We start from the raw sequence: 27,346 nt of genomic DNA on the forward strand, positions 1-27,346 counted from the left end.
GCACCAGCAGAATAGTGAGTGCAGCTCTGGGGTATAATACAGGATGTAACTCAGGATCAGTAATGTAATGTATATACACAGTGACTGCACCAGCAGAATAGTGAGTGCAGTTCTGAAGTATAATACAGGATGTAACTCAGGATCAGTAATGTAATGTATGTACACAGTGACTGCACCAGCAGAATAGTGAGTGCAGCTCTGGAGTATAATACAGGATGTAACTCAGGATCAGTAATGTAATGTATATACACAGTGACTGCACCAGCAGAATAGTGAGTGCAGCTCTGGAGTATAATACAGGATGTAACTCAGGATCAGTAATGTAATGTATGTACACAGTGACTCCACCAGCAGAATAGTGAGTGCAGCTCTGGAGTATAATACAGGATGTAACTCAGGATCAGTAATGTAATGTATGTACACAGTGACTGCACCAGCAGAATAGTGAGTGCAGCTCTGGAGTATAATACAGGATGTAACTCAGGATCAGTAATGTAATGTATGTACACAGTGATTGCACCAGCAGAATAGTGAGTGCTGCTCTGGAGTATAATACAGGATGTAACTCAGGATCAGTAATGTAATGTATGTACACAGTGACTGCACCAGCAGAATAGTGAGTGCAGCTCTGGAGTATAATACAGGATGTAACTCAGGATCAGTAATGTAATGTATGTACACAGTGACTGCACCAGCAGAATAGTGAGTGCAGCTCTGGAGTATAATACAGGATGTAACTCAGGATCAGTAATGTAATGTATGTACACAGTGACTGCACCAGCAGACTAGTGAGTGCAGCTCTGGAGTATAATACAGGATGTAACTCAGGATCAGTAATGTAATGTATGTACACTGTGACTCCACCAGCATAATAGTGAGCGCAGCTCTGGAGTATAATACAAGATGCAACTCAGGATCAGTAATGTAATGTATGTACAGAGTGACTGCACCAGCAGAATAGTGAGTGCAGCTCTGGAGTATAATACAGGATGTAACTCAGGATCAGTAATATAATGTATGTACACAGTGACTGCACCAGCAGAATAGTGAGTGCAGCTCTGGAGTATAATACAGGATGTAACTCAGGATCAGTAATATAATGTATGTACACAGTGACTGCACCAGCAGAATAGTGAGTGCAGCTCTGGAGTATAGTACAGGATGTAACTCAGGATCAGTAATGTAATGTATGTACACAGTGACTGCACCAGCAGAATAGTGAGTGCAGCTCTGGAGTATAATACCGGATGTAACTCAGGATCAGTAATGTAATGTATGTACACAGTGACTGCACCAGCAGAATAGTGAGTGCAGCTCTGGAGTATAATACCGGATGTAACTCAGGATCAGTAATGTAATGTATGTACACAGTGACTGCACCAGCAGAATAGTGAGTGCAGCTCTGGAGTATAATACAAGATGTAACTCAGGATCAGTACAGGATCAGTAATGTAATGTATGTACACAGTGACTCCACCAGCAGAATAGTGAGTGCAGCTCTGGAGTATAATACAGGATGTAACTCAGGATCAGTAATGTAATGTATATAAACAGTGACTGCACCAGCAGAATAGTGAGTGCAGATCTGGAGTATAATACCGGATGTAACTCAGGATCAGTAATGTAATGTATGTACACAGTGACTGCACCAGCAGAATAGTGAGTGCAGCTCTGGGGTATAATACAGGATGTAACTCAGGATCAGTAATGTAATGTATGTACACCGTGACTGCACCAGCAGAATAGTGAGTGCAGCTCTGGGGTATAATACAGGATGTAACTCAGGACCAGTAATGTAATATATGTACACAGTGACTGCACCAGCAGAATAGTGAGTGCAGCTCTGGGGTATAATACAGGATGTAACTCAGGATCAGTAATGTAATATATGTACACAGTGACTGCACCAGCAGAATAGTGAGTGCAGCTCTGGAGTATAATACAGGATGTAACTCAGGATCAGTAATGTAATGTATGTGCACAGTGACTCCACCAGCAGCATACTGGGTGCAGCTCTGATCAGCTGCTAGTCAGTGTGGTGATTACGGGTGTGGTGGCTACAGATCCTGCTGTGAGCTCCTGATCTCTGAGAAACCAACACCTCTCCACCTGGGGACCTGCTCTCTCTTACCCAGGGAGGGAGCGGGTTTCTGGGATGAGTGATGGAGCCAAGTCCCAGGCTTCTGCTTCCCGAACCAGGCCGGCGGGGGGCAGAAGAAACCAGCAACCGGCCTGCACATCAGAGGACTCGGGGGTGAGACGCTGCACCAGGAGTCGCAGCAATGTGGCTCCTACTCCCCCCGGGATTGTGGAGACCCCCAGAAGCCGCAAGGCTTCCAGCATGGAGGAAAAGCCTGACAGCGGCGTGCAAGATGGCGCTCCTTCCGGAGGAAAGCTGAGTGCTCACGGAGGTGAGGCCGACCTCCCTGAGGGGGGGTGGGCGCTGCAGGGACTCCGGGAGTCTGTGTCCACCTATGCCTCCCGGGTCATGATCCACCTCCGTGAGTATGAAGATGCCAGTAAGCTCATCAGGAGGCTCCGGGAGGAGCTGCGCTGCACAAGCGCCAAAGCTGCGGGGGCCTCCAAACCAAGGAAGGCTAAACTCCAGGCCGAGGTAAAGCGACTGACCAGCGAGATTCACCTGCTGGAACTGAGGAAAGCTGACATCAGGGAGCAGAGTGGTCATTTCAAAGAAAAACTAATAAATGAAGACCGCTTTAGAGAAATGGCTGATACCAGAGAGCAAAGGCAGATGGGGCTGCAGCCTGAGAGCTAGGTGGATGATGAGAGTGATGATGACCAGCAGGAAGCCCCACCTGGCAGCCTGCAAAGTCACCCGCAGGCCACGTGCAGCGAGCTCCCTGCAGGACAGGTGACAGTGACATCCGGTCGCAGTTCTGCCGGCTCTGGGGAGGACAGTGACAGCAGCGGCCAGGGAGGGGCGCTAATGGCGGAGATTAAGCTCCTGGAGTCCCCAGTGTGCCTCCAAAACTTCCATCTTGGTGACGATCTACCAGAAGAGGCACCTGGGGGCCACAAAAAGGCAAAGAAGACCAAGCCAAAGCTGCAGGAAGCGGTAAGATACGTATATATGCCCCTCTCCCTGTACCCCCTGAGTCGGCGGCAGGCTCAGCTCGCTGTATAAGCCCCGTTGCCCAGCCCAGCCCGGGTTCTGCTGTGGATCCGGTGCAAAGGCGCGGGGAGATTACAGAGCGCGGTAGTGAGGCGCAGAGCTCCGTCTCTGCTTGTAGTAGCGGGGACGCAGCAGGAGGTGCATCAGCCGAGAGGCTGGACAGTGAGGGCGGCCCGGCGGCGGGCGTTCCATCAGGCCACGATGCTGTGGTGCGCTCCTCAGTGGGAGGGGGGAGCAGCCCGGTGTCGGGGGCAGCTCCGGTAGCCTCGGCACCTCTGAATACTGTTGCCGCTGATCACTTTGTTGAGAAGCGACGGCAGTGTGAGGGGGCTGTCGGGGCTGAGCGTTCCGGTCCTCCCACGAAAGTGCTATTTTGTGTTGGCGTCGCTGGTCCGGAAGATCCTGATGCTAAAGATCAGCGGCGCCTAACAGCATCTAAAGATCAGCGGCACATTATACCAAATGCCAAACAGCGGAAATTACCGACCGATGATGTGGAGGGCACACATAAGACCGGGAGTGAGGTCGCCTCCAGTTCTATGGAGGTGACTGAGCCCCTTGTGCCTGATGTGGAGGTCAAAAGGTCATCCACCATTGTTACTGGTCCAGCAGGAATGAATGTGGTGGTGGAGGTGAATGAGGATAATTCATTGTCTAGTGGTGTGGTTGCTGGTTTGGTGGAGGGTGAGATGGAGGTGGGTAATGGTGATACTGTTGGGGCTGATGTGGTCACTGGTCCGGTTGCCCCCCCGGGGGTGGCAACACCTGTCCAGAGTTATGCCAGTGTCACCTCCGGGGCAAATAGGGCATCCTCCTCGTCTCCGGGCTTTGGGGACGGCATGTTGCAACGGCGCCTTCTGGAGGCTCTAAAGAAGGGGGAGAGATCACTAATGGTAGAGGGTCGAGAGGTTGATCTATCCTTCTGGATAGAGAGGCATGGCCTCGGGGCCTTCCGAGGGCAAAAAGGGGGAGATACAGTGTGGTCCCTCCCAACAGCCGGGCCAGGCAGTGTGCGTAGGAATGTGGTCCGTCTTCGGTGGAGGGGCAGTGATGCATGTCTGCCAAGGTCTAAAGTTGTGGAGCTCCTGCTGAGGATGGGCTTCAAGGCGATTGACATCTACGCTTTGATACATCCCTATTCCACGCCTGAGTTTGATGTCAGCTTTGTTCGGCCGGAGGGGCTTGAGCTCTTCTGGGCGAATTATGAGTTGGCAAAAAATGAGCCCGGCTGGCGAGACTTTGCCGTTCAGGCAGTGTCTCGCCAAAACCAGATCAAGAAAGTGACCGTGATGACTCGTAATGAGTCGCTTTCTTGCTATGACATCATGACGTGGCTTGGTCGGTATGGAGAGGTGGTGGAGATGCCAAAGAAAAACCGCGACGAGTTTGGTATCTGGTCAGGGGCCTGGACGTTTATGGTAAAACTTAAGCGTTCAGGTGGTACGGTTGCCCACATTCCATCGTCTGCCTTCCTGGGTAGGGATCGTATCCTGGTCTTCTACCAGGGGCAACCGAAGCTCTGTCACAGGTGCGGCGACCCCACACACTTCAGTGCAAACTGCACCGTGAAGAAATGCGCGTTGTGTGGGGGTGTCGGCCATCTTGCCGCCTCTTGTGTGGAGATTAGGTGCCACCTGTGTGGTGAGTTAGGTCACCCATTCAGCCGTTGTCCTCGCTCCTTTGCTAATGCAGTCGAGACCCCGGTGGGAGTAAGCCGTGAGGCCGATTCTGCTGGGGAGGGGACTAGCAGGGGTGGGGGAGCTGAGGGGCCAGGGAAGAAAAGCAATAAAAAGACGCCTGCCCAGCTGAGGGGTCTAGACAAGCGCAGACAGGAGAGGGAGTGGGGCGAGCCCCGGGCTACCGGGGCAGCCCCTGTCCTGGATGCCAGTGTTGCTGCTGAGGCCCCGAGGGATGATGAGTTGGATGAGGAGGTCAGGAGGATCCACAGGGAGGAAACTGCCTCTGCTTCAGAATCCTCCCATTATGAAAGTATGGATGAGGATAATAAGCGGTGGCTAGAGAACAAGCGTAAGCTCGGCACCAAAAAGAAGAAAAAGAAGGGAGATAAAACATCTTCTCCCGCTTTGACCAAGGTACCTAAGGAAGGTAAAACTGACTCCCCTCTGGTTGGTCTTTCTAACCGGTTCCAAGCCCTTGATAACATCTCTTCCTCTGAGGATGAGGCTGAGGGTGAGGTTCCGGCTTCGGCGGAGCTTACAGGGGGCGCTGAGTCTCCTTCTCCTGGGGATGCAAGGTCCTTGGGGGGAGGGACTGGCCCAGAGTCCGGAGACGAGGACGAAAAAAGAAGGAAAAATGCTGAAATGGACACCTCTGTGTCATTAAAGAGGGGGAAGGATTCCTCCTCTGAGACAGAGGATAAGGGGAGTGGGAAGAGGAAAGCCGTCTAACTTAATCACCAATGATGGCGGTACCCACTCCGTTGACGCTGGCGTCCATTAATGTTGCCAGCATTAAGTCAAATATGGCTAGATTTGCGGCCTTTGATTTTCTCAGCCGGGTTGAAGCTGACATTTTCTTTTTGCAAGAGACCAGGCTGCCAAATATGGCAGAGGTGTTTATAGCTAAGAGGGAGTGGAGACTCGGGCCCTCCTATTGGTCTCTTGCGGCCGAGCCGTATAGCGGAGTGGCGGTCCTTTTTACCGCACCGGTAGAATGCCGACGGGTTATTGAGTTAGAAATGGGGAGGTGCCTGATATTAGATGTCCTCATGAAGGGACAGGAGCTTCGGATCATTAACATTTATGGTCCCCAATCTAAGTGGGACTGGAAGTGTCTCTTTACGAGGATCAAGCCCTACCTTTTTACGAGTCGGCAGGTCGTCTTTGGAGGGGACTTCAACACTGTCACGAGGCCCCGGGATAGAGGAGGTTCCAGAGACAAGCTGACTTATGATAACGTCGCCCTTAATAGTATAGCTAGTGAGGCTCGCCTGGTGGATGTCCACATCCGGCACACCCCAGGCCACAAGGGGTTCACCTATCATAGAGGTAACTGTAGGTCCAGGATAGACAGGTTTTATTTAAAGGAGGAAGCCGTCTCTTCAGCAGTATCTGTTGTTGAGGTGGAGTTCTCCGATCACTGTTTGATTTTGTTTTCCCTGAATGTTACAGAGACCCCCCGGATGGGAAGAGGCTTTTGGAGGCTCAATTCGTCTCTCTTGGAAGAAGCGGAGATAAGACAGTCCTTTGAGGATTTTCTTCAGAGCCAGGTACCCTTACTGGATCTTTGTAGTAGTAAGTCAGAGTGGTGGGAGATGTTTAAGAAAAGGGTGGCGAGATTCTTCCGCCAGCTCTCGAGCCTCAGGAGCCTGGACAGGTATCGCCTGTATCAGGGCCTGAGGAGGAAACTCGAGCATCTTGTCTCAACTGGAGGTAGCCGCGAGGAGATCTCCAGAGTGAAATCTTTGCTAATGAGGTGTCAGTATGATAGACACGCATCTTTGGTTCTTGAGACGGATTACGGGAAGTACCGCTCGCCCGACCCTTACAGAAACTGCAAGATGTCAGTGAATAGTAAAGTTGTTACAGGACTGGTTGACACTGCGGGGTCCCTGAAAAGATCCAGATCAGGGATCCTGGAGGTCGTCAGATCCTTCTACTCGCACCTCTTGGGGAAGAGGGATCTGGATTGGGATGAGATGTCGGCTTTTCTGGCTGAAGCCGTCCCCGAACCAGGGGTAGACCCCTCTCTTGGTGTTTTGACAGAGATGATCAAGGAAGAGGAAGTTAAGTTGGCGATTGAAGGGCTTGCCCTAAAGAAATCTCCCGGTCCAGATGGCTTAACATCTGAATTCTATAAGACCTTTAAGGACGCCTTGGTTCCCCTCTTGACTGAGGTATTCAATGAGTGTCTTTCCTCGGGCACTCTGCCAAAGTCAATGAGGAGGTCTGCCCTGATCATCTTGTCAAAGGGTAAGGACCCATCTTGCATTGAGAATTGGCGTCCTATAGCGCTTCTCAATGCAGACAGGAAGGTTTTGGCAAAGGTGCTGTTTAATCGGCTGGTGAAATTTGCACCCCAGCTCCTTTCGGGGGCCCAGCATTGCTCTGTTCCAGGCCGCAGTACAATTAGTGCTGTACTCTGTGTCCTTGAGGCGGTGGAGCAGGGTAGGGCTGGTCACTGGAAGGGGTACATGCTGTCATTGGACCAGGCGAAAGCGTTTGATCGGGTTAATCATGAGTACCTCTGGTCTGTCCTTCTGAGGTATGGCCTGCCGGGGGGGTTTGTTGATTGGCTTAAGACCTTGTACGCTGAGGCAGAGAGTTTCCCGCTTGTGAACGGTTGGATTGGCAGCTCTTTTGAGGTTGGGTGTGGTGTTCGCCAGGGTTGTCCCTTGAGCCCGCTACTGTACGCGTTTTCGATTGACCCGCTTCTTAGGAGGGTGGAGCGTGGACCGTTGGCTGGGATCGGGATGGACCGGGCAGCACCGGAAGCCACTCTGAGAGTGGTGGCGTATGCCGATGACGTCACCGCTTTTGTTTCCTCTGATGGGGAGGCAGAATGGCTGATGTCAGAGGTAAATCGCTACTCGGAGGCATCTGGGTCTAAGATCAACCGGGATAAGTGTGAGAGTCTCTGGCTGGGAGGAGGAGATCCTGGTTTTGATCTCCCGGACACCCTTCCAGAACCCAAAGTCTCTGCAAAAGTTCTTGGCATCGAATTTGGCCAGGGGGATTACCCCAAACAAAATTGGGACAGCAGGCTAGAGATCGCCACTCAGAAGGTGAACCAATGGAAGGGTTGGTCTTTGACCCTAAGGGAAAGGGTAAACCTGATCAAAACTTACCTGCTCCCTTTGCTGATCTATCTGGGCAGTGTGTGCATCTTGCCAGAGCCTCTCTGGACTCGGGTCTACAGTTTGTTCTTTCAACTGTTATGGGGGAATAGACTGAACCTGGTCAAGAGGGAGGTTACTTATCGTACGAGGAGACTAGGAGGGTTGGGTATGGTCAACCCTGTGGCATTCCTTGTGAATACCTTCATTAAGATCAATATTGCAAACCTCTGGAAAGAGAGGGCTCCTCCGTGGGTATTCTCCTGTAAGGGATGGTTTCAGCCTTTCTTCCAGGAATGGGAGACAGGAGGGCAAGTGAAGGATCTCCGCACACCGCATGGACATCTCCCGGCTTACGCTACCGTGGTTCTGAAGGTAATTCGCCGGTGGGGTCTGGGAATGTGGGAGGTCAGGACTCTGCCAAGGAAGCTCCTTGACAAAAGGGTTCTGTTGACCCATTTTCAGAGGCCTCTGGCGCTCAGGGATTGCCCAAGTCGGGATCTTGGGGTGGGTCTGCATCTTTTGAATTCTATCAGGATCCCCTCGAAGGTTTGGGACTTGGCTTGGCGCTGCTTCCATGGGAAACTGTGTGTGAGGGACAATCTGAAGTGTAGGAGCTCTGAGGACAGGAACTGTCCTCGGGAGCATTGTGGTACCATGCTTGAAAGCATGGACCACTTCCTGCTTCGTTGTGCCTTTAACACAGAGGTGTACAACAGGGTGGGCGCCTCCATTGGCTGGCCCCGGCTGGCCGGTCTCTCTTATGCGGAATGGGCTTATGGAGCATTCGGGGACCTGGGTGGTCGGGACCGCTGCACCTTATTTCTAGTTAGCGCAGTGGTTAGGTATCACACGTGGAACGCACGGTGCTTAGTATCGACGCAGCGGAAAATCCTCCCAGTGGATGATGTGTTTAGGACCATACTCGGTGACCTGGTGAAGGTGCGTTCTCTGGAGTATGAGAGACTGGGTACACGGAGGGCCGCTCTCCTCTGGAGGGGCTTTTCTTTTAGTGTGCCCTAGTCTGGTCATCTCCTCTCCTGGTGGTGGGCTGCTGCTGACACCATAGATTTTTGTTTTATTGATCAGTAGACAGTGATGTAGGGCTGCAGGCGCCGAACTTGGGCTTTGTCAGTTGTGGTTATTGTATTGTTTGTTTCTGTATATATTGTATATATGGGTTTGGGTGTAGGTGTTAGGTTGGGTGGAGGGAAAAGGGGGGAGGTGGGTTCATCTTGTGGGACACTGGTTATTTGGGTGAAAAACTGGCACTGCCTGATCTGGCCTATGGACGTTGGACATGGACTGAGGCATGAGGCGCAGGACCAGCTCTCAGGTCAGTGCCGGGGAGGTACTGGTGGGCTCGAGTGTGGGGGGTTTTGTTTTGTCTTGTATATATTTGTATAGTTAGCATTTATTTTATTTATTAAAAAAAAAAAAAAAAAAAAAGAATGTATATATTAGTTTGTATATAATTTGTCGGTTATTGTTTATTATATTGTTATTATTTGTTTGGTAACCGGACCAGATGTCATGGTGTAGGTAGTTATTATTGTGTATATATGTATAATATGTGTGTGAGGAGAGAGGGAGCGGCTGGACCAGTTCATTACATTGTTTATTTTCTGGTTATTAATTTTCTTATGTTTCTGTTATTATTATTGTTATGTTTTTCATTTTTATAATAAAAGATCTACAGGATGTAACTCAGGATCAGTAATGTATGTACACAGTGACTGCACCAGCAGAATAGTGAGTGCTGCTCTGGAGTATAATACAGGAGGTAACTCAGGATCAGTAATGTAATGTATGTACACAGTGACTGCACCAGCAGAATAGTGAGTGCAGCTCTGGAGTATCATACAGGATGTAACTCAGGATCAGTACAGGATCAGTAATGTAATGTATGTACACAGTGACTGCACCAGCAGAATAGTGAGTGCAGCTCCAGAGTATAATACAGGAGGTAACTCAGGATCAGTAATGTAATGTATGTACACAGTGACTGCACCAGCAGAATAGTGAGTGCAGCTCTGGAGTATCATACAGGATGTAACTCAGGATCAGTAATGTAATGTATGTACACAGTGACTGCACCAGCAGAATAGTGAGTGCAGCTCCAGAGTATAATACAGGAGGTAACTCAGGATCAGTAATGTAATGTATGTACACAGTGACTGCACCAGCAGAATAGTGAGTGCAGCTCTGGAGTATAATACAGGATGTAACTCAGGATCAGTAATGTAATGTATGTACACAGTGACTGCACCAGCAGAATAGTGAGTGCAGCTCTGGAGTATAATACAGGATGTAACTCAGGATCAGTAATGTAATGTATGTACACAGTGACTGCACCAGCAGAATAGTGAGTGCAGCTCTGGAGTATAATACAGGATGTAACTCAGGATCAGTAATGTAATGTATGTACACAGTGACTGCACCAGCAGAATAGTGAGTGCAGCTCTGGAGGATAATACAGGATGTAACTCAGGATCAGTAATGTAATGTATGTACACAGTGACTGCACCAGCAGAATAGTGAGTGCAGCTCTGGAGTATAATACAGGATGTAACTCAGGATCAGTAATGTAATGTATGTACACAGTGACTGCACCAGCAGAATAGTGAGTGCAGCTCTGGAGTATAATACAGGATGTAACTCAGGATCAGTAATGTAATGTATGTACACAGTGACTGCACCAGCAGAATAGTGAGTGCAGCTCTGGAGTATAATACAGGATGTAACTCAGGATCAGTAATGTAATGTATGTACATAGTGACTGCACCAGCAGAATAGTGAGTGCAGCTCTGGAGTATAATACAGGATGTAACTCAGGATCAGTAATGTAATGTATGTACACAGTGACTGCACCAGCAGAATAGTGAGTGCAGCTCTGGAGTATAATACAGGATGTAACTCAGGATCAGTAATGTAATGTATGTACACAGTGACTGCACCAGCAGAATAGTGAGTGCAGCTCTGGAGTATAATACAGGAGGTAACTCAGGATCAGTAATGTAATGTATGTACACAGTGACTGCACCAGCAGAATAGTGGGTGCAGCTCTGGAGTATAATACAGGATGTAACTCAGGATCAATAATGTATGTACACAGTGACTGCACCAGCAGAATAGTGAGTGCAGCTCTGGAGTATAATACAGGATGTAACTCAGGATCAGTAATGTAATGTATGTACACAGTGACTGCACCAGCAGAATAGTGAGTGCAGCTCTGGAGTATAATACAGGATGTAACTCAGGATCAGTAATGTAATGTATATACACAGTGACTGCACCAGCAGAATAGTGAGTGCAGCTCTGGAGTATAATACAGGATGTAACTCAGGATCAGTAATGTAATGTATGTACACAGTGACTCCACCAGCAGAATAGTGAGTGCAGCTCTGGAGTATAATACAGGATGTAACTCAGGATCAGTAATGTAATGTATGTACACAGTGACTGCACCAGCAGAATAGTGAGTGCAGCTCTGGAGTATAATACAGGATGTAACTCAGGATCAGTAATGTAATGTATATACACAGTGACTGCACCAGCAGAATAGTGAGTGCAGCTCTGGAGTATAATACAGGATGTAACTCAGGATCAGTAATGTAATGTATGTACACAGTGACTCCACCAGCAGAATAGTGAGTGCAGCTCTGGAGTATAATACAGGATGTAACTCAGGATCAGTAATGTAATGTATGTACACAGTGACTCCACCAGCAGAATAGTGAGTGCAGCTCTGGAGTATAATACAGGATGTAACTCAGGATCAGTAATGTAATGTATGTACACAGTGACTACACCAGCAGAATAGTGAGTGCAGCTCTGGAGTATAATACAGGATGTAACTCAGGATCAGTAATGTAATGTATGTACACAGTGACTGCACCAGCAGAATAGTGAGTGCAGCTCTGGAGTATAATACAGGATGTAACTCAGGATCAGTAATGTAATGTATGTACACAGTGACTGCACCAGCAGAATAGTGAGTGCAGCTCTGGAGTATAATACAGGAGGTAACTCAGGATCAGTAATGTAATGTATGTACACAGTGACTGCACCAGCAGAATAGCGAGTGCAGCTCTGGAGTATAATACAGGATGTAACTCAGGATCAGTAATGTAATGTATGTACACAGTGACTGCACCAGCAGAATAGTGAGTGCAGCTCTGGAGTATAATACAGGATGGAACTCAGGATCAGTAATGTAATGTATGTACACAGTGACTGCACCCGCAGAATAGTGAGTGCAGCTCTGGAGTATAATACAGGAGGTAACTCAGGATCAGAAATGTAATGTATATACACAGTGACTGCACCAGCAGAATAGTGAGTGCAGCTCTGGGGTATAATACAGGAGGTAACTCAGGATCAGTAATGTAATGTATGTACACAGTGACTGCACCAGCAGAACAGCGAGTGCAGCTCTGGAGTATAATACAGGAGGTAACTCAGAATCAGTAATGTAATGTATGTACACAGTGACTGCACCTGCAGAATAGTGAGTGCAGCTCTGGAGTATAATACAGGATGGAACTCAGGATTAGTAATGTAATGTATGTACACAGTGACTGCACCCGCAGAATAGTGAGTGCAGCTCTGGAGTATAATACAGGAGGTAACTCAGGATCAGTAATGTAATGTATATACACAGTGACTGCACCAGCAGAATAGTGAGTGCAGCTCTGGGGTATAATACAAGAGGTAACTCAGGATCAGTAATGTAATGTATGTACACAGTGACTGCACCAGCAGAATAGTGAGTGCAGCTCTGGAGTATAATACAGGATGTAACTCAGGATCAGTAATGTAATGTATGTACACAGTGACTGCACCCGCAGAATAGTGAGTGCAGCTCTGGAGTATAATACAGGATGGAACTCAGGATCAGTAATGTAATGTATGTACACAGTGACTGCACCCGCAGAATAGTGAGTGCAGCTCTGGAGTATAATACAGGATGGAACTCAGGATCAGTAATGTAATGTATGTACACAGTGAATGCACCAGCTGAATAGTGAGTGCAGCTCTGGAGTATAGTACAGGAGGTAACTCAGGATCAGTAATGTAATGTATGTACACAGTGACTGCACCAGCAGAATAGTGAGTGCAGCTCTGGAGTATAATACAGGATGTAACTCAGGATCAGTAATGTAATGTATATACACAGTGACTGCACCAGCAGAATAGTGAGTGCAGCTCTGGGGTATAATACAGGAGGTAACTCAGGATCAGTAATGTAATGTATGTACGCACTGACTGCACCAGCAGAATAGTGAGTGCAGCTCTGGGGTATAATACAGGAGGTAACTCAGGATCAGTAATGTAATGTATGTACGCACTGACTGCACCAGCAGAATAGTGAGTGCAGCTCTGGAGTATAATACAGGATGGAACTCAGGATCAGTAATGTAATGTATGTACACAGTGAATGCACCAGCTGAATAGTGAGTGCAGCTCTGGAGTATAATACAGGAGGTAACTCAGGATCAGTAATATAATGTATGTACACAGTGACTGCACCAGCAGAATAGTGAGTGCAGCTCTGGAGTATAATACAGGATGTAACTCAGGATCAGTAATGTAATGTATGTACACAGTGACTGCACCAGCAGAATAGTGAGTGCAGCTCTGGGGTATTGTGAAGACCCGGGGTCTTCCGCGGGTGTAATGCTACTCAGATAACACAGGGTGAGGGTAAAACAGTGTGGCAATACTTTATTGTGCCACCAAATGGACAATAAACACACAGAACAATCCCAGCAAATGCCCAAGATGGCACAACATTACACAGTCTCACCCTTCCTCTCCGTCTACGTGGGATAGAACAGCTGCGACTTTGGAGACTTCCAGGGCCGACTACCTCAACCAGTGCCCCCTCTGCTTCTAGCGGACCCCCACAGAGAGGAGGTAGTGGCAAGCTTAGGAAGCTGACAGTCCACTGAGGTACAAGGCCAGGAGACCCGAGGGTCCTACCCTGGCTTCTCTGAGAGTTTCCATGAGGCCAGATGACCGGTGGGTCCTTCCTGGCAACCCCAAAACAACATATCCATGGGACCAGGTGACTTCATCATCCCAACCTGGTTTCTCCAAATGTATATATGGGTTCTCTGATGGTCAATGGAGCAGACTTGTATCCTTCCAGGCAGAGCCGTGTACCCTTAGGCTGGAATTCTGCAGAATCCAAATCTGTGTCTCTCTGGATGGAGCCATGCTACCAAACTACTGTCCTGTAGAGTCTCTCTGAATCTGTTATTCCCTGATTCTCCTTGCAGCAGGATAGAAAACCCTTTTTATATTTTTCTGTGGCTCGGGTCATCATTCACAGGTCAAAGGGGAAAGGTGCAAAGCTCAGGTCTAATTTTTGAGCATATAATCAATTTGCATAGTTGGTATCCCCCTGCTCTGTAAATCAACAACTAGCTGGCTTAGTACAATATGCAATTAGCATCTTAACAAACACTATTGTTTCCAGCCCAAGAGAACTCAACATTCAGGTTTATACAAATCTATAAAATAATCGTCCAAGCGTCCCTTTGTCTGAAGACTCTTTACACTGCGCAGTCTGGCTCCAGAAAGAAGCACGAATGGAGCCGTTACAGCTAAGAGGAGTGTATGGCGCCGAAGATCGCGGTATGCGTAGGCACTGAACGGATACCGCGATCTCCGGCGCCATACTTACTTTATCGGGAGGAGCGTTTCCGCGGCACCTCTCTTCCCGCCGGAGACCAGGGCAGGAGTGAGGTGTCGAATCGGCACATGCGCACATTTGCAGTGTGTCTTCAGCAAAATGGCACCGGACAGCGCAGTGCTCAGGCGCCGCACTGCTCCCCCGGCCTCAGGCAGAACAGGACACAGCAGCGCTGGAACACAGAGAAGAAAGGTGAGGATAAGTGTTTATTTTTTTGTATGTGTGCAGCGTGAAAGGGATGAGGGGCCATTCATACCAGGATTGGGGATGAGGGGTGCCACGCATACCAGGATTGGGGATGAGCGGTGCCATGCATACCAGGATTGTGGGGTGAGGGGATCACGCATACCAGGATTGGGGGGTGAGGGGGCCACGCATACCAGGATTGGGGGGTGCCAAGCATACCAGGATTGGGGGTGAGGGGTGCCACGCATACCAGGATTGGGGGTGAGGGGTGCCACACATACCAGGATTGGGGGTGAGGGGTGCCATGCATACCAGGATTAGGGGTGAGGGGTGCCATGCATACCAGGATTGGGGGTGAGGGGTGCCATGCATACCAGGATTGGGGGTGAGAGATACCATGCATACCAGGATAAGGATGAGGGGTGCCATGCATACCAGGATAGGATGGTGGGGACAGGATGGGGGCAGCACAAATACCAGGATGGGGGCAGCACATACCAGCATGGGAGACCATATACCAATAAAAATGCCCGCCGCCCGGGCGTAGAACAGGTTCAATAGCTAGTACTAGTATGTCCTTCTTGACCAGCCAAAGAAAAACACATACATTCACAAGTCAACACAAACACAATAGTGTATTTCTCATGGCCTAACAAATCTAGACGTCTGGCTGATTATGATTAGAAGCTGTGACGTCACAGGTATAATACAGGAGGTATCTCAGGATCAGTACAGGAGAAGGAATATACTTTTGTTTCATAAATCAATAGTACAGGTGAAAATAAGAAATGATGTATTATATCTTATCAGTGAAATCGGCTTCTTTCATGTATTGAAATCATCAGCTCAGGAGGAGAGAGAATGAGACTTCTCTGATATTTTATTAAGGAGTTTCTCGTTTTTATATACAGATTCGGCGGCTGTAAACACCGCTGCCTCTTGTCACTGACAGCAGCAGAGATACAATCATCCCCTCCGTTCCCCACATTACAGCACCGTCCCTTTAATGCGGGGGGCGGCTGCGCTCGGCGGTGCCGTTATTAGGGCTGCGCGTCTCCTACCTTGTTCCCGGGACGTGTCTCAGGCTGTAGATGGGATGTTGGGAAAATCCTCCATATTGCACCTTCAGATCCCTCTCTGGACACAGGCCCTGGTGGGGAGGGGGAGACCAAAGTGCAGGTGAATTGCTGAGGTGGAAGACAGCAGAGAACAATAGCGGAGGGGGAACTCTGCCTGTGACAGGGCAGGGGGCGGCTTTCTCAGGATCCTGACTGGTAAATCATCTCCAGTAATGGCCCCTATAGCTATAGGTCCATATAGGCAAGGACACCTTCCCTCTGCCTTATTGTGTGTGCACAGGGGGATGTGCCATGCAGGAGTCTGGGAGAGCTGGGTACGACCCATCTGCTGCTGTCTAGATGGTGAGTGCACAGCTGGGGATGTGCCATGCAGGAGTCTAGGAGAGCTGGGTATTACCTATCTGCCGCTGTCTGGATGGTCAGTGAACAGCTGGGATGTGCCATGCAGGAGTCTGGGAGAGATGGGTACGACCCATCTGCTGCTGTCTGGATGGTCAGTGCACAGCTGGGGGATGTGCCATGCAGGAGTCTGGGAGAGCTGGGTACGACTCATCTGATGCTGTCTGGATGGTGAGTGAACAGCTGGGGATGTGCCATGCAGGAGTCTGGGAGAGCTGGGTACGACCCATCTGCTGCTGTCTGGATGATGAGTGCACAGCTGGGGATGTGCCATGCAGGAGTCTGGGAGAGCTGGGTACGAATCATCTGCTGCTGTCTGGCTGGTGAGTGCACAGCTGGGGATGTGCCATGCAGGAGTCTGGGAGAGCTGGGTAAGACCCATCTACTGCTGTCTAGATGGTGAGTGCACAGCTGGGGGATGTGCCATGCAGGAGTCTGGGAGAGCTGGGTACGACCCATCTGCCGCTGTCTGGATGGAGAGTGCACAGCTGGGGGATGTGCCATGCAGGAGTCTGGGAGAGCTGGGTAAGACCCATCTACTGCTGTCTAGATGGTGAGTGCACAGCTGGGGGATGTGCCATGCAGGAGTCTGGGAGAGCTGGGTACGACCCATCTGCTGCTGTCTGGATGGAGAGTGCACAGCTGGGGATGTGCCATGCAGGAGTCTGGGAGAGCTGGGTACCAATCATCTGCTGCTGTCTGGATGGTGAGTGCACAGCTGGGGATGTGCCATGCAGGAGTCTGGGAGAGCTGGGTACGAATCATCTGCTGCTGTCTGGATGGTGAGTGCACAGCTGGGGATGTGCCATGCAGGAGTCTGGGAGAGCTGGGTAAGACCCATCTACTGCTGTCTAGATGGTGAGTGAACAGCTGGGGATGTGCCATGCAGGAGTCTGGGAGAGCTGGGTACGACCCATCTGCCGCTGTCTGGATGGTCAGTGAACAGCTGGGATGTGCCATGCAGGAGTGTGGGAGAGCTGGGTACGACCCATCTGCTGCTGTCTAGATGGTGAGTGCACAGCTGGGGATGTGCCATGCAGGAGTCTGGGAGAGCTGGGTACGACCCATCTGCCGCTGTCTGGATGGTCAGTGCACAGCTGGGATGTGCCATGCAGGAGTCTGGGAGAGATGGGTACGACCCATCTGCTGCTGTCTGGATGGTCAGTGCACAGCTGGGGGATGTGCCATGCAGGAGTCTGGGAGAGCTGGGTACGACCCATCTGCTGCTGTCTAGATGGTGAGTGCACAGCTGGGGATGTGCCATGCAGGAGTCTGGGAGAGCTGGGTACGACCCATCTGCCGCTGTCTGGATGGTCAGTGAACAGCTGGGATGTGCCATGCAGGAGTGTGGGAGAGCTGGGTACGACCCATCTGCTGCTGTCTAGATGGTGAGTGCACAGCTGGGGATGTGCCACGCAGGAGTCTGGGAGAGCTAGGTACGACCCATCTGCCGCTGTCTGGATGGTCAGTGCACAGCTGGGATGTGCCATGCAGGAGTCTGGGAGAGATGGGTACGACCCATCTGCTGCTGTCTGGATGGTCAGTGCACAGCTGGGGGATGTGCCATGCAGGAGTCTGGGAGAGCTGGGTACGACCCATCTGCTGCTGTCTAGATGGTGAGTGCACAGCTGGGGATGTGCCATGCAGGAGTCTGGGAGAGCTGGGTACGACCCATCTGCTGCTGTCTGGATGGTCAGTGAACAGCTGGGATGTGCCATGCAGGAGTCTGGGAGAGATGGGTACGACCCATCTGCTGCTGTCTGGATGGTCAGCGCACAGCTGGGGGATGAGCCATGCAGGAGTCTGGGAGAGCTGGGTACGACCCATCTGCTGCTGTCTAGATGGTGAGTGCACAGCTGGGGATGTGCCATGCAGGAGTCTGGGAGAGCTGGGTACGACCCATCTGCCGCTGTCTGGATGGTCAGTGCACAGCTGGGGATGTGCCATGCAGGAGTCTGGGAGAGCTGGGTACGACCCATCTGCCGCTGTCTGGATGGTGAGTGCACAGCTGGGGATGTGCCATGCAGGAGTCTGGGAGAGCTGGGTACGACCCATCTGCTGCTGTCTGGATGGTGAGTGCACAGCTGGGGATGTGCCATGCAGGAGTCTGGGAGAGCTGGGTACGACCCATCTGCTGCTGTCTGGATGGTGAGTGCACAGCTGGGGATGTGCCATGCAGGAGTCTGGGAGAGCTGGGTACGAATCATCTGCTGCTGTCTGGATGGTGAGTGTACAGCTGGGGATGTGCCATGCAGGAGTCTGGGAGAGCTGGGTAAGACCCATCTACTGCTGTCTAGATGGTGAGCGCACAGCTGGGGGATGTGCCATGCAGGAGTCTGGGAGAGCTGGGTACGACCCATCTGCCGCTGTCTGGATGGTGAGTGAACAGCTGGGATGTGCCATGCAGGAGTCTGGGAGAGATGGGTACGACCCATCTGCTGCTGTCTGGATGGTCAGTGCACAGCTGGGGGATGTGTCATGCAGGAATCTGGGAGAGCTGGGTACGACCCATCTACTGCTGTCTGGATGGTGAGTGCACAGCTGGGGATGTGCCATGCAGGAGTCTGGGAGAGCTGGGGGCGACCCATCTGCCGCTGTCTGGATGGTGAGTGCACAGCTGGGGATGTGCCATGCAGGAGTCTGGGAGAGCTGGGTACGACCCATCTGCCGCTGTCTGGATGGTGAGTGCACAGCTGGGGATGTGCCATGCAGGAGTCTGGGAGAGCTGGGTGCGACCCATCTGCCGCTGTCTGGATGGTCAGTGCACAGCTGGGGGATGTGCCATGCAGGAGTCTGGGAGAGCTGGGTACGACCCATCTGCTGCTGTCTAGATGGTGAGTGCACAGCTGGGGATGTGCCATGCAGGAGTCTGGGAGAGCTGGGTAAGACCCATCTGCCGCTGTCTGGATGGAGAGTGCACAGCTGGGGATGTGCCATGCAGGAGTCTGGGAGAGCTGGGTACGACCCATCTACTGCTGTCTGGATGGTGAGTGCACAGCTGGGGATGTGCCATGCAGGAGTCTGGGAGAGTTGGGTGCGACCCATCTGCTGCTGTCTGGATGGTCAGTGCACAGCTGGGGGACGTGCCATGCAGGAGTCTGGGAGAGCTGGGTACGACCCATCTGCTGCTGTCTGGATGGTCAGTGCACAGCTGGGGGATGTGCCATGCAGGAGTATGGGAGAGCTGGGTACGACCCATCTGCTGCTGTCTGGATGGTCAGTGCACAGCTGGGGATGTGCCATGCAGGAGTCTGGGAGAGCTGGGTACGACCCATCTGCTGCTGTCTGGATGGTCAGTGCACAGCTGGGGATGTGCCATGCAGGAGTCTGGGAGAGCTGGGTACGACCCATCTGCCACTGTCTGGATGGTGAGTGAACAGATGGGGGATGTGCCATGCAGGAGTCTGGGAGAGCTGGGTACGACCCATCTGCCACTGTCTGGATGGTGAGTGCACAGCTGGGGGATGTGCCATGCAGGAGTATGGGAGAGCTTGGTACGACCCATCTGCTGCTGTATGGATGGTCAGTGCACAGCTGGGGATGTGCCATGCAGGAGTCTGGGAGAGCTGGGTACGACCCATCTGCTGCTGTCTGGATGGTCAGTGCACAGCTGGGGGATGTGCCATGCAGGAGTCTGGGAGAGCTGGATACAACCCATCTGCTGCTGTCTAGATGGTGAGTGCACAGCTGGGGGATGTGCCATGCAGGAGTCTGGGAGAGCTGGGTACGACCCATCTGCTGCTGTCTGGATGGTGAGTGAACAGCTGGGGGATGTGCCATGCAGGAGTCTGGGAGAGCTGGGTACGACCCATCTGCCACTGTCTGGATGGTGAGTGAACAGCTGGGGACGTGCTATGCAGGAGTCTGGGAGAGCTGGGTACGACCCATCTGCCGCTGTCTAGATGGTGAGTGGACAGCTGGGGATGTGCCATGCAGGAGTCTGGGAGAGCTGGGTACGACCCATCTGCCGCTGTCTGGATGGTGAGTGCACAGCTGGGGATGTGCCATGCAGGAGTCTGGGAGAGCTGGGTACGACCCATCTGCTGCTGTCTGGATGGTGAGTGCACAGCTGGGGATGTGCCATGCAGGAGTCTGGGAGAGCTGGGTACGACCCATCTGCTGCTGTCTAAATGGTGAGTGCACAGCTGGGGATGTGCCATGCAGGAGTCTGGGAGAGCTGGGTACGACCCATCTGCTGCTGTCTGGATGGTGAGTGCACAGCTGGGGATGTGCCATGCAGGAGTCTAGGAGAGCTGGGTACGACCCATCTGCCACTGTCTGGATGGTGAGTGCACAGCTGGGGACGTGCCATGCAGGAGTCTGGGAGAGCTGGGTACGACCCATCTGCCACTGTCTGGATGGTCAGTGCACAGCTGGGGATGTGCCATGCAGGAGTCTGGGAGAGCTGGATACTACCCATCTGCTGCTGTCTGGATGGTGAGTGCACAGCTGGGGGATGTGCCATGCAGGAGTCTGGGAGAGCTGGGTACGACCCATCTGCTGCTGTCTGGATGGTCAGTGCACAGCTGGGGGATGTGCCATGCAGGAGTCTGGGAGAGCTGGGTACGACCCATCTGCTGCTGTCTGGATGGTCAGTGAACAGCTGGGGACGTGCCATGCAGGAGTCTGGGAGAGCTGGGTACGACCCATCTGCCACTGTCTGGATGGTCAGTGCACAGCTGGGGGATGTGCCATGCAGGAGTCTGGGAGAGCTGGATACGACCCATCTGCCGCTGTCTAGATGTTGAGTGGACAGCTGGGGATGTGCCATGCAGGAGTCTGGGAGAGCTGGGTACGACCCATCTGCCGCTGTCTGGATGGTGAGTGCACAGCTGGGGATGTGCCATGCAGGAGTCTGGGAGAGCTGGGTACGACCCATCTGCTGCTGTCTAAATGGTGAGTGCACAGCTGGGGATGTGCCATGCAGGAGTCTGGGAGAGCTGGGTACGACCCATCTGCTGCTGTCTACATGGTGAGTGCACAGCTGGGGATGTGCCATGCAGGAGTCTTGGAGAGCTGGGTACGACCCATCTGCCGCTGTCTGGATGGTCAGTGAACAGCTGGGATGTGCCATGCAGGAGTCTGGGAGAGCTGGGTACGACCCATCTGCTGCTGTCTGGATGGTGAGTGCACAGCTGGGGATGTGCTATGCAGCAGTCTGGGAGAGCTGGGTACGACCCATCTGCTGCTGTCTGGATGGTGAGTGCACAGCTGGGGATGTGCCATGCAGGAGTCTGGGAGAGCTGGGTACGACCCATCTGCTGCTGTCTGGATGCTGAGTGCACAGCTGGGGATGTGCCATGCAGGAGTCTGGGAGAGCTGGGTAAGACTCATCTACTGCTGTCTGGATGGTGAGTGCACAGCTGGGGATGTGCCATGCAGGAGTCTGGGAGAGCTGGGTACCAATCATCTGCTGCTGTCTGGATGGTGAGTGCACAGCTGGGGATGTGCCATGCAGGAGTCTGGGAGAGCTGGGTACGAATCATCTGCTGCTGTCTGGATGGTGAGTGCACAGCTGGGGATGTGCCATGCAGGAGTCTGGGAGAGCTGGGTACGACCCATCTGCCGCTGTCTGGATGGTCAGTGAACAGCTGGGGGATGTGCCATGCAGGAGTCTGGGAGAGCTGGGTACGACCCATCTGCTGCTGTCTGGATGGTCAGTGAACAGCTGGGGGATGTGCCATGCAGGAGTCTGGGAGAGCTGGGTACGACCCATCTGCTGCTGTCTGGATGGTGAGTGCACAGCTGGGGATGTGCCATGCAGGAGTCTGGGAGAGCTGGGTACCAATCATCTGCTGCTGTCTGGATGGTGAGTGCACAGCTGGGGATGTGCCATGCAGGAGTCTGGGAGAGCTGGGTACGAATCATCTGCTGCTGTCTGGATGGTGAGTGCACAGCTGGGGATGTGCCATGCAGGAGTCTGGGAGAGCTGGGTACGACCCATCTGCCGCTGTCTGGATGGTCAGTGCACAGCTGGGATGTGCCATGCAGGAGTCTGGGAGAGATGGGTACGACCCATCTGCTGCTGTCTGAATGGTCAGTGCACAGCTGGGGGATGTGCCATGCAGGAGTCTGGGAGAGCTGGGTACGACCCATCTGCTGCTGTCTAGATGGTGAGTGCACAGCTGGGGATGTGCCATGCAGGAGTCTGGGAGAGCTGGGTACGACCCATCTGCTGCTGTCTGGATGGTCAGTGAACAGCTGGGATGTGCCATGCAGGAGTCTGGGAGAGATGGGTACGACCCATCTGCTGCTGTCTGGATGGTCAGTGCACAGCTGGGGGATGTGCCATGCAGGAGTCTGGGAGAGCTGGGTACGACCCATCTGCTGCTGTCTAGATGGTGAGTGCACAGCTGGGGATGTGCCATGCAGGAGTCTGGGAGAGCTGGGTACGACCCATCTGCTGCTGTCTAGATGGTGAGTGCACAGCTGGGGATGTGCCATGCAGGAGTCTGGGAGAGCTGGGTACGACCCATATGCCGCTGTCTGGATGGTCAGTGCACAGCTGGGGATGTGCCATGCAGGAGTCTGGGAGAGCTGGGTACGACCCATCTGCTGCTGTCTGGATGGTGAGTGCACAGCTGGGGATGTGCCATGCAGGAGTCTGGGAGAGCTGGGTAAGACCCATCTACTGCTGTCTAGATGGTGAGCGCACAGATGGGGATGTGCCATGCAGGAGTCTGGGAGAGCTGGGTACGACCCATCTGCCGCTGTCTGGATGGTGAGTGAACAGCTGGGGACGTGCCATGCAGGAGTCTGGGAGAGCTGGGTACGACCCATCTGCTGCTGTCTGGATGGTGAGTGCACAGCTGGGGATGTGCCATGCAGGAGTCTGGGAGAGCTGGGTACGACCCATCTGCTGCTGTCTGGATGGTGAGTGCACAGCTGGGGATGTGCCATGCAGGAGTCTGGGAGAGCTGGGTAAGACCCATCTACTGCTGTCTAGATGGTGAGCGCACAGATGGGGATGTGCCATGCAGGAGTCTGGGAGAGCTGGGTACGACCCATCTGCCGCTGTCTGGATGGTGAGTGAACAGCTGGGGACGTGCCATGCAGGAGTCTGGGAGAGCTGGGTACGACCCATCTGCCGCTGTCTGGATGGTGAGTGAACAGTTGGGGATGTGCCATGCAGGAGTCTGGGAGAGATGGGTACGACCCATCTGCTGCTGTCTGGATGGTGAGTGCACAGCTGGGGATGTGCCATGCAGGAGTCTGGGAGAGATGGGTACGACCCATCTGCTGCTGTCTGGATGGTGAGTGCACAGCTGGGGATGTGCCATGCAGGAGTCTGGGAGAGATGGGTACGACCCATCTGCTGCTGTCTGGATGGTGAGTGAACAGCTGGGGACGTGCCATGCAGGAGTCTGGGAGAGCTGGGTACGACCCATCTGCTGCTGTCTGGATGGTGAGTGCACAGCTGGGGATGTGCCATGCAGGAGTCTGGGAGAGCTGGGTGCGACCCATCTGCTGCTGTCTGGATGGTGAGTGAACAGCTGGGGACGTGCCATGCAGGAGTCTGGGAGAGCTGGGTACGACCCATCTGCCGCTGTCTGGATGGTGAGTGAACAGCTGGGGATGTGCCATGCAGGAGTCTGGGAGAGCTGGGTACGACCCATCTGCTGCTGTCTGGATGGTGAGTGCACAGCTGGGGATGTGCCATGCAGGAGTCTGGGAGAGCTGGGTACGACCCATCTGCTGCTGTCTGGATGGTGAGTGAACAGCTGGGGACGTGCCATGCAGGAGTCTGGGAGAGCTGGGTACGACCCATCTGCCGCTGTCTGGATGGTGAGTGCACAGCTGGGGGATGTGCCATGCAGGAGTCTGGGAGAGCTGGGTGCGACCCATCTGCCGCTGTCTGGATGGTCAGTGCACAGCTGGGATGTGCCATGCAGGAGTCTGGGAGAGATGGGTATGACCCATCTGCTGCTGTCTGAATGGTCAGTGCACAGCTGGGGGATGTGCCATGCAGGAGTCTAGGAGAGCTGGGTACGACCCATCTGCTGCTGTCTAGATGGTGAGTGCACAGCTGGGGATGTGCCATGCAGGAGTCTGGGAGAGCTGGGTACGACCCATCTGCTGCTGTCTGGATGGTCAGTGAACAGCTGGGATGTGCCATGCAGGAGTCTGGGAGAGATGGGTACGACCCATCTGCTGCTGTCTGGATGGTCAGTGCACAGCTGGGGGATGTGCCATGCAGGAGTCTGGGAGAGCTGGGTACGACCCATCTGCTGCTGTCTAGATGGTGAGTGCACAGCTGGGGATGTGCCATGCAGGAGTCTGGGAGAGCTGGGTACGACCCATCTGCTGCTGTCTAGATGGTGAGTGCACAGCTGGGGATGTGCCATGCAGGAGTCTGGGAGAGCTGGGTACGACCCATCTGCCGCTGTCTGGATGGTCAGTGCACAGCTGGGGATGTGCCATGCAGGAGTCTGGGAGAGCTGGGTACGACCCATCTGCTGCTGTCTGGATGGTGAGTGCACAGCTGGGGATGTGCCATGCAGGAGTCTGGGAGAGCTGGGTAAGACCCATCTACTGCTGTCTAGATGGTGAGCGCACAGATGGGGATGTGCCATGCAGGAGTCTGGGAGAGCTGGGTACGACCCATCTGCCGCTGTCTGGATGGTGAGTGAACAGCTGGGGACGTGCCATGCAGGAGTCTGGGAGAGCTGGGTACGACCCATCTGCTGCTGTCTGGATGGTGAGTGCACAGCTGGGGATGTGCCATGCAGGAGTCTGGGAGAGCTGGGTACGACCCATCTGCTGCTGTCTGGATGGTGAGTGCACAGCTGGGGATGTGCCATGCAGGAGTCTGGGAGAGCTGGGTAAGACCCATCTACTGCTGTCTAGATGGTGAGCGCACAGATGGGGATGTGCCATGCAGGAGTCTGGGAGAGCTGGGTACGACCCATCTGCCGCTGTCTGGATGGTGAGTGAACAGCTGGGGACGTGCCATGCAGGAGTCTGGGAGAGCTGGGTACGACCCATCTGCCGCTGTCTGGATGGTGAGTGAACAGTTGGGGATGTGCCATGCAGGAGTCTGGGAGAGATGGGTACGACCCATCTGCTGCTGTCTGGATGGTGAGTGCACAGCTGGGGATGTGCCATGCAGGAGTCTGGGAGAGATGGGTACGACCCATCTGCTGCTGTCTGGATGGTGAGTGCACAGCTGGGGATGTGCCATGCAGGAGTCTGGGAGAGATGGGTACGACCCATCTGCTGCTGTCTGGATGGTGAGTGAACAGCTGGGGACGTGCCATGCAGGAGTCTGGGAGAGCTGGGTACGACCCATCTGCTGCTGTCTGGATGGTGAGTGCACAGCTGGGGATGTGCCATGCAGGAGTCTGGGAGAGCTGGGTACGACCCATCTGCTGCTGTCTGGATGGTGAGTGAACAGCTGGGGACGTGCCATGCAGGAGTCTGGGAGAGCTGGGTACGACCCATCTGCCGCTGTCTGGATGGTGAGTGCACAGCTGGGGGATGTGCCATGCAGGAGTCTGGGAGAGCTGGGTGCGACCCATCTGCCGCTGTCTGGATGGTGAGTGCACAGCTGAGGATGTGCCATGCAGGAGTCTGGGAGAGCTGGGTGCGACCCATCTGCCGCTGTCTGGATGGTGAGTGCACAGCTGGGGATGTGCCATGCAGGAGTCTGGGAGAGCTGGGTGCGACCCATCTGCGGCTGTCTGGATGGTCAGTGCACAGCTGGGGATGTGCCATGCAGGAGTCTGGGAGAGCTGGGTGCGACCCATCTGCGGCTGTCTGGATGGTCAGTGCACAGCTGGGGATGTGCCATGCAGGAGTCTGGGAGAGCTGGGTACGACCCATCTGCTGCTGTCTGGATGGTGAGTGCACAGCTGGGGATGTGCCATGCAGGAGTCTGGGAGAGATGGGTACGACCCATCTGCTGCTGTCTGGATGGTGAGTGAACAGCTGGGGACGTGCCATGCAGGAGTCTGGGAGAGCTGGGTACGACCCATCTGCTGCTGTCTGGATGGTGAGTGCACAGCTGGGGACGTGCCATGCAGGAGTCTGGGAGAGCTGGGTGCGACCCATCTGCTGCTGTCTGGATGGTGAGTGAACAGCTGGGGACGTGCCATGCAGGAGTCTGGGAGAGCTGGGTACGACCCATCTGCCGCTGTCTGGATGGTGAGTGAACAGCTGGGGATGTGCCATGCAGGAGTCTGGGAGAGCTGGGTACGACCCATCTGCTGCTGTCTGGATGGTGAGTGCACAGCTGGGGATGTGCCATGCAGGAGTCTGGGAGAGCTGGGTGCGACCCATCTGCTGCTGTCTGGATGGTGAGTGAACAGCTGGGGACGTGCCATGCAGGAGTCTGGGAGAGCTGGGTACGACCCATCTGCTGCTGTCTGGATGGTGAGTGCACAGCTGGGGATGTGCCATGCAGGAGTCTGGGAGAGCTGGGTAAGACCCATCTACTGCTGTCTAGATGGTGAGCGCACAGATGGGGATGTGCCATGCAGGAGTCTGGGAGAGCTGGGTACGACCCATCTGCCGCTGTCTGGATGGTGAGTGAACAGCTGGGGACGTGCCATGCAGGAGTCTGGGAGAGCTGGGTACGACCCATCTGCCGCTGTCTGGATGGTGAGTGAACAGTTGGGGATGTGCCATGCAGGAGTCTGGGAGAGATGGGTACGACCCATCTGCTGCTGTCTGGATGGTGAGTGCACAGCTGGGGATGTGCCATGCAGGAGTCTGGGAGAGATGGGTACGACCCATCTGCTGCTGTCTGGATGGTGAGTGCACAGCTGGGGATGTGCCATGCAGGAGTCTGGGAGAGATGGGTACGACCCATCTGCTGCTGTCTGGATGGTGAGTGAACAGCTGGGGACGTGCCATGCAGGAGTCTGGGAGAGCTGGGTACGACCCATCTGCTGCTGTCTGGATGGTGAGTGCACAGCTGGGGATGTGCCATGCAGGAGTCTGGGAGAGCTGGGTACGACCCATCTGCTGCTGTCTGGATGGTGAGTGAACAGCTGGGGACGTGCCATGCAGGAGTCTGGGAGAGCTGGGTACGACCCATCTGCCGCTGTCTGGAT

General features: G+C 53.4%; 1 protein-coding gene across 1 annotated transcript in view; it reads right to left on the reverse strand.

Annotated features, from left to right (window-relative positions):
• Window positions 1-27,346, reverse strand: part of WDR73 (WD repeat domain 73) — a 47,907-nt gene that overhangs the window by 6,647 nt on the left and 13,914 nt on the right. The window contains exon 4 of the mRNA XM_073661244.1: window positions 15,876-15,964. Coding sequence (XP_073517345.1) covers window positions 15,876-15,964 — 89 coding nt within the window. The remainder of the gene's footprint in view (window positions 1-15,875; window positions 15,965-27,346) is intronic.

Source organism: Phyllobates terribilis, unplaced genomic scaffold, assembly GCF_046119375.1.
Source record: "Phyllobates terribilis strain yellow unplaced genomic scaffold, ASM4611937v1 Scaffold_2__4_contigs__length_985480577, whole genome shotgun sequence".
Lineage (NCBI taxonomy): Eukaryota > Metazoa > Chordata > Amphibia > Anura > Dendrobatidae > Phyllobates > Phyllobates terribilis.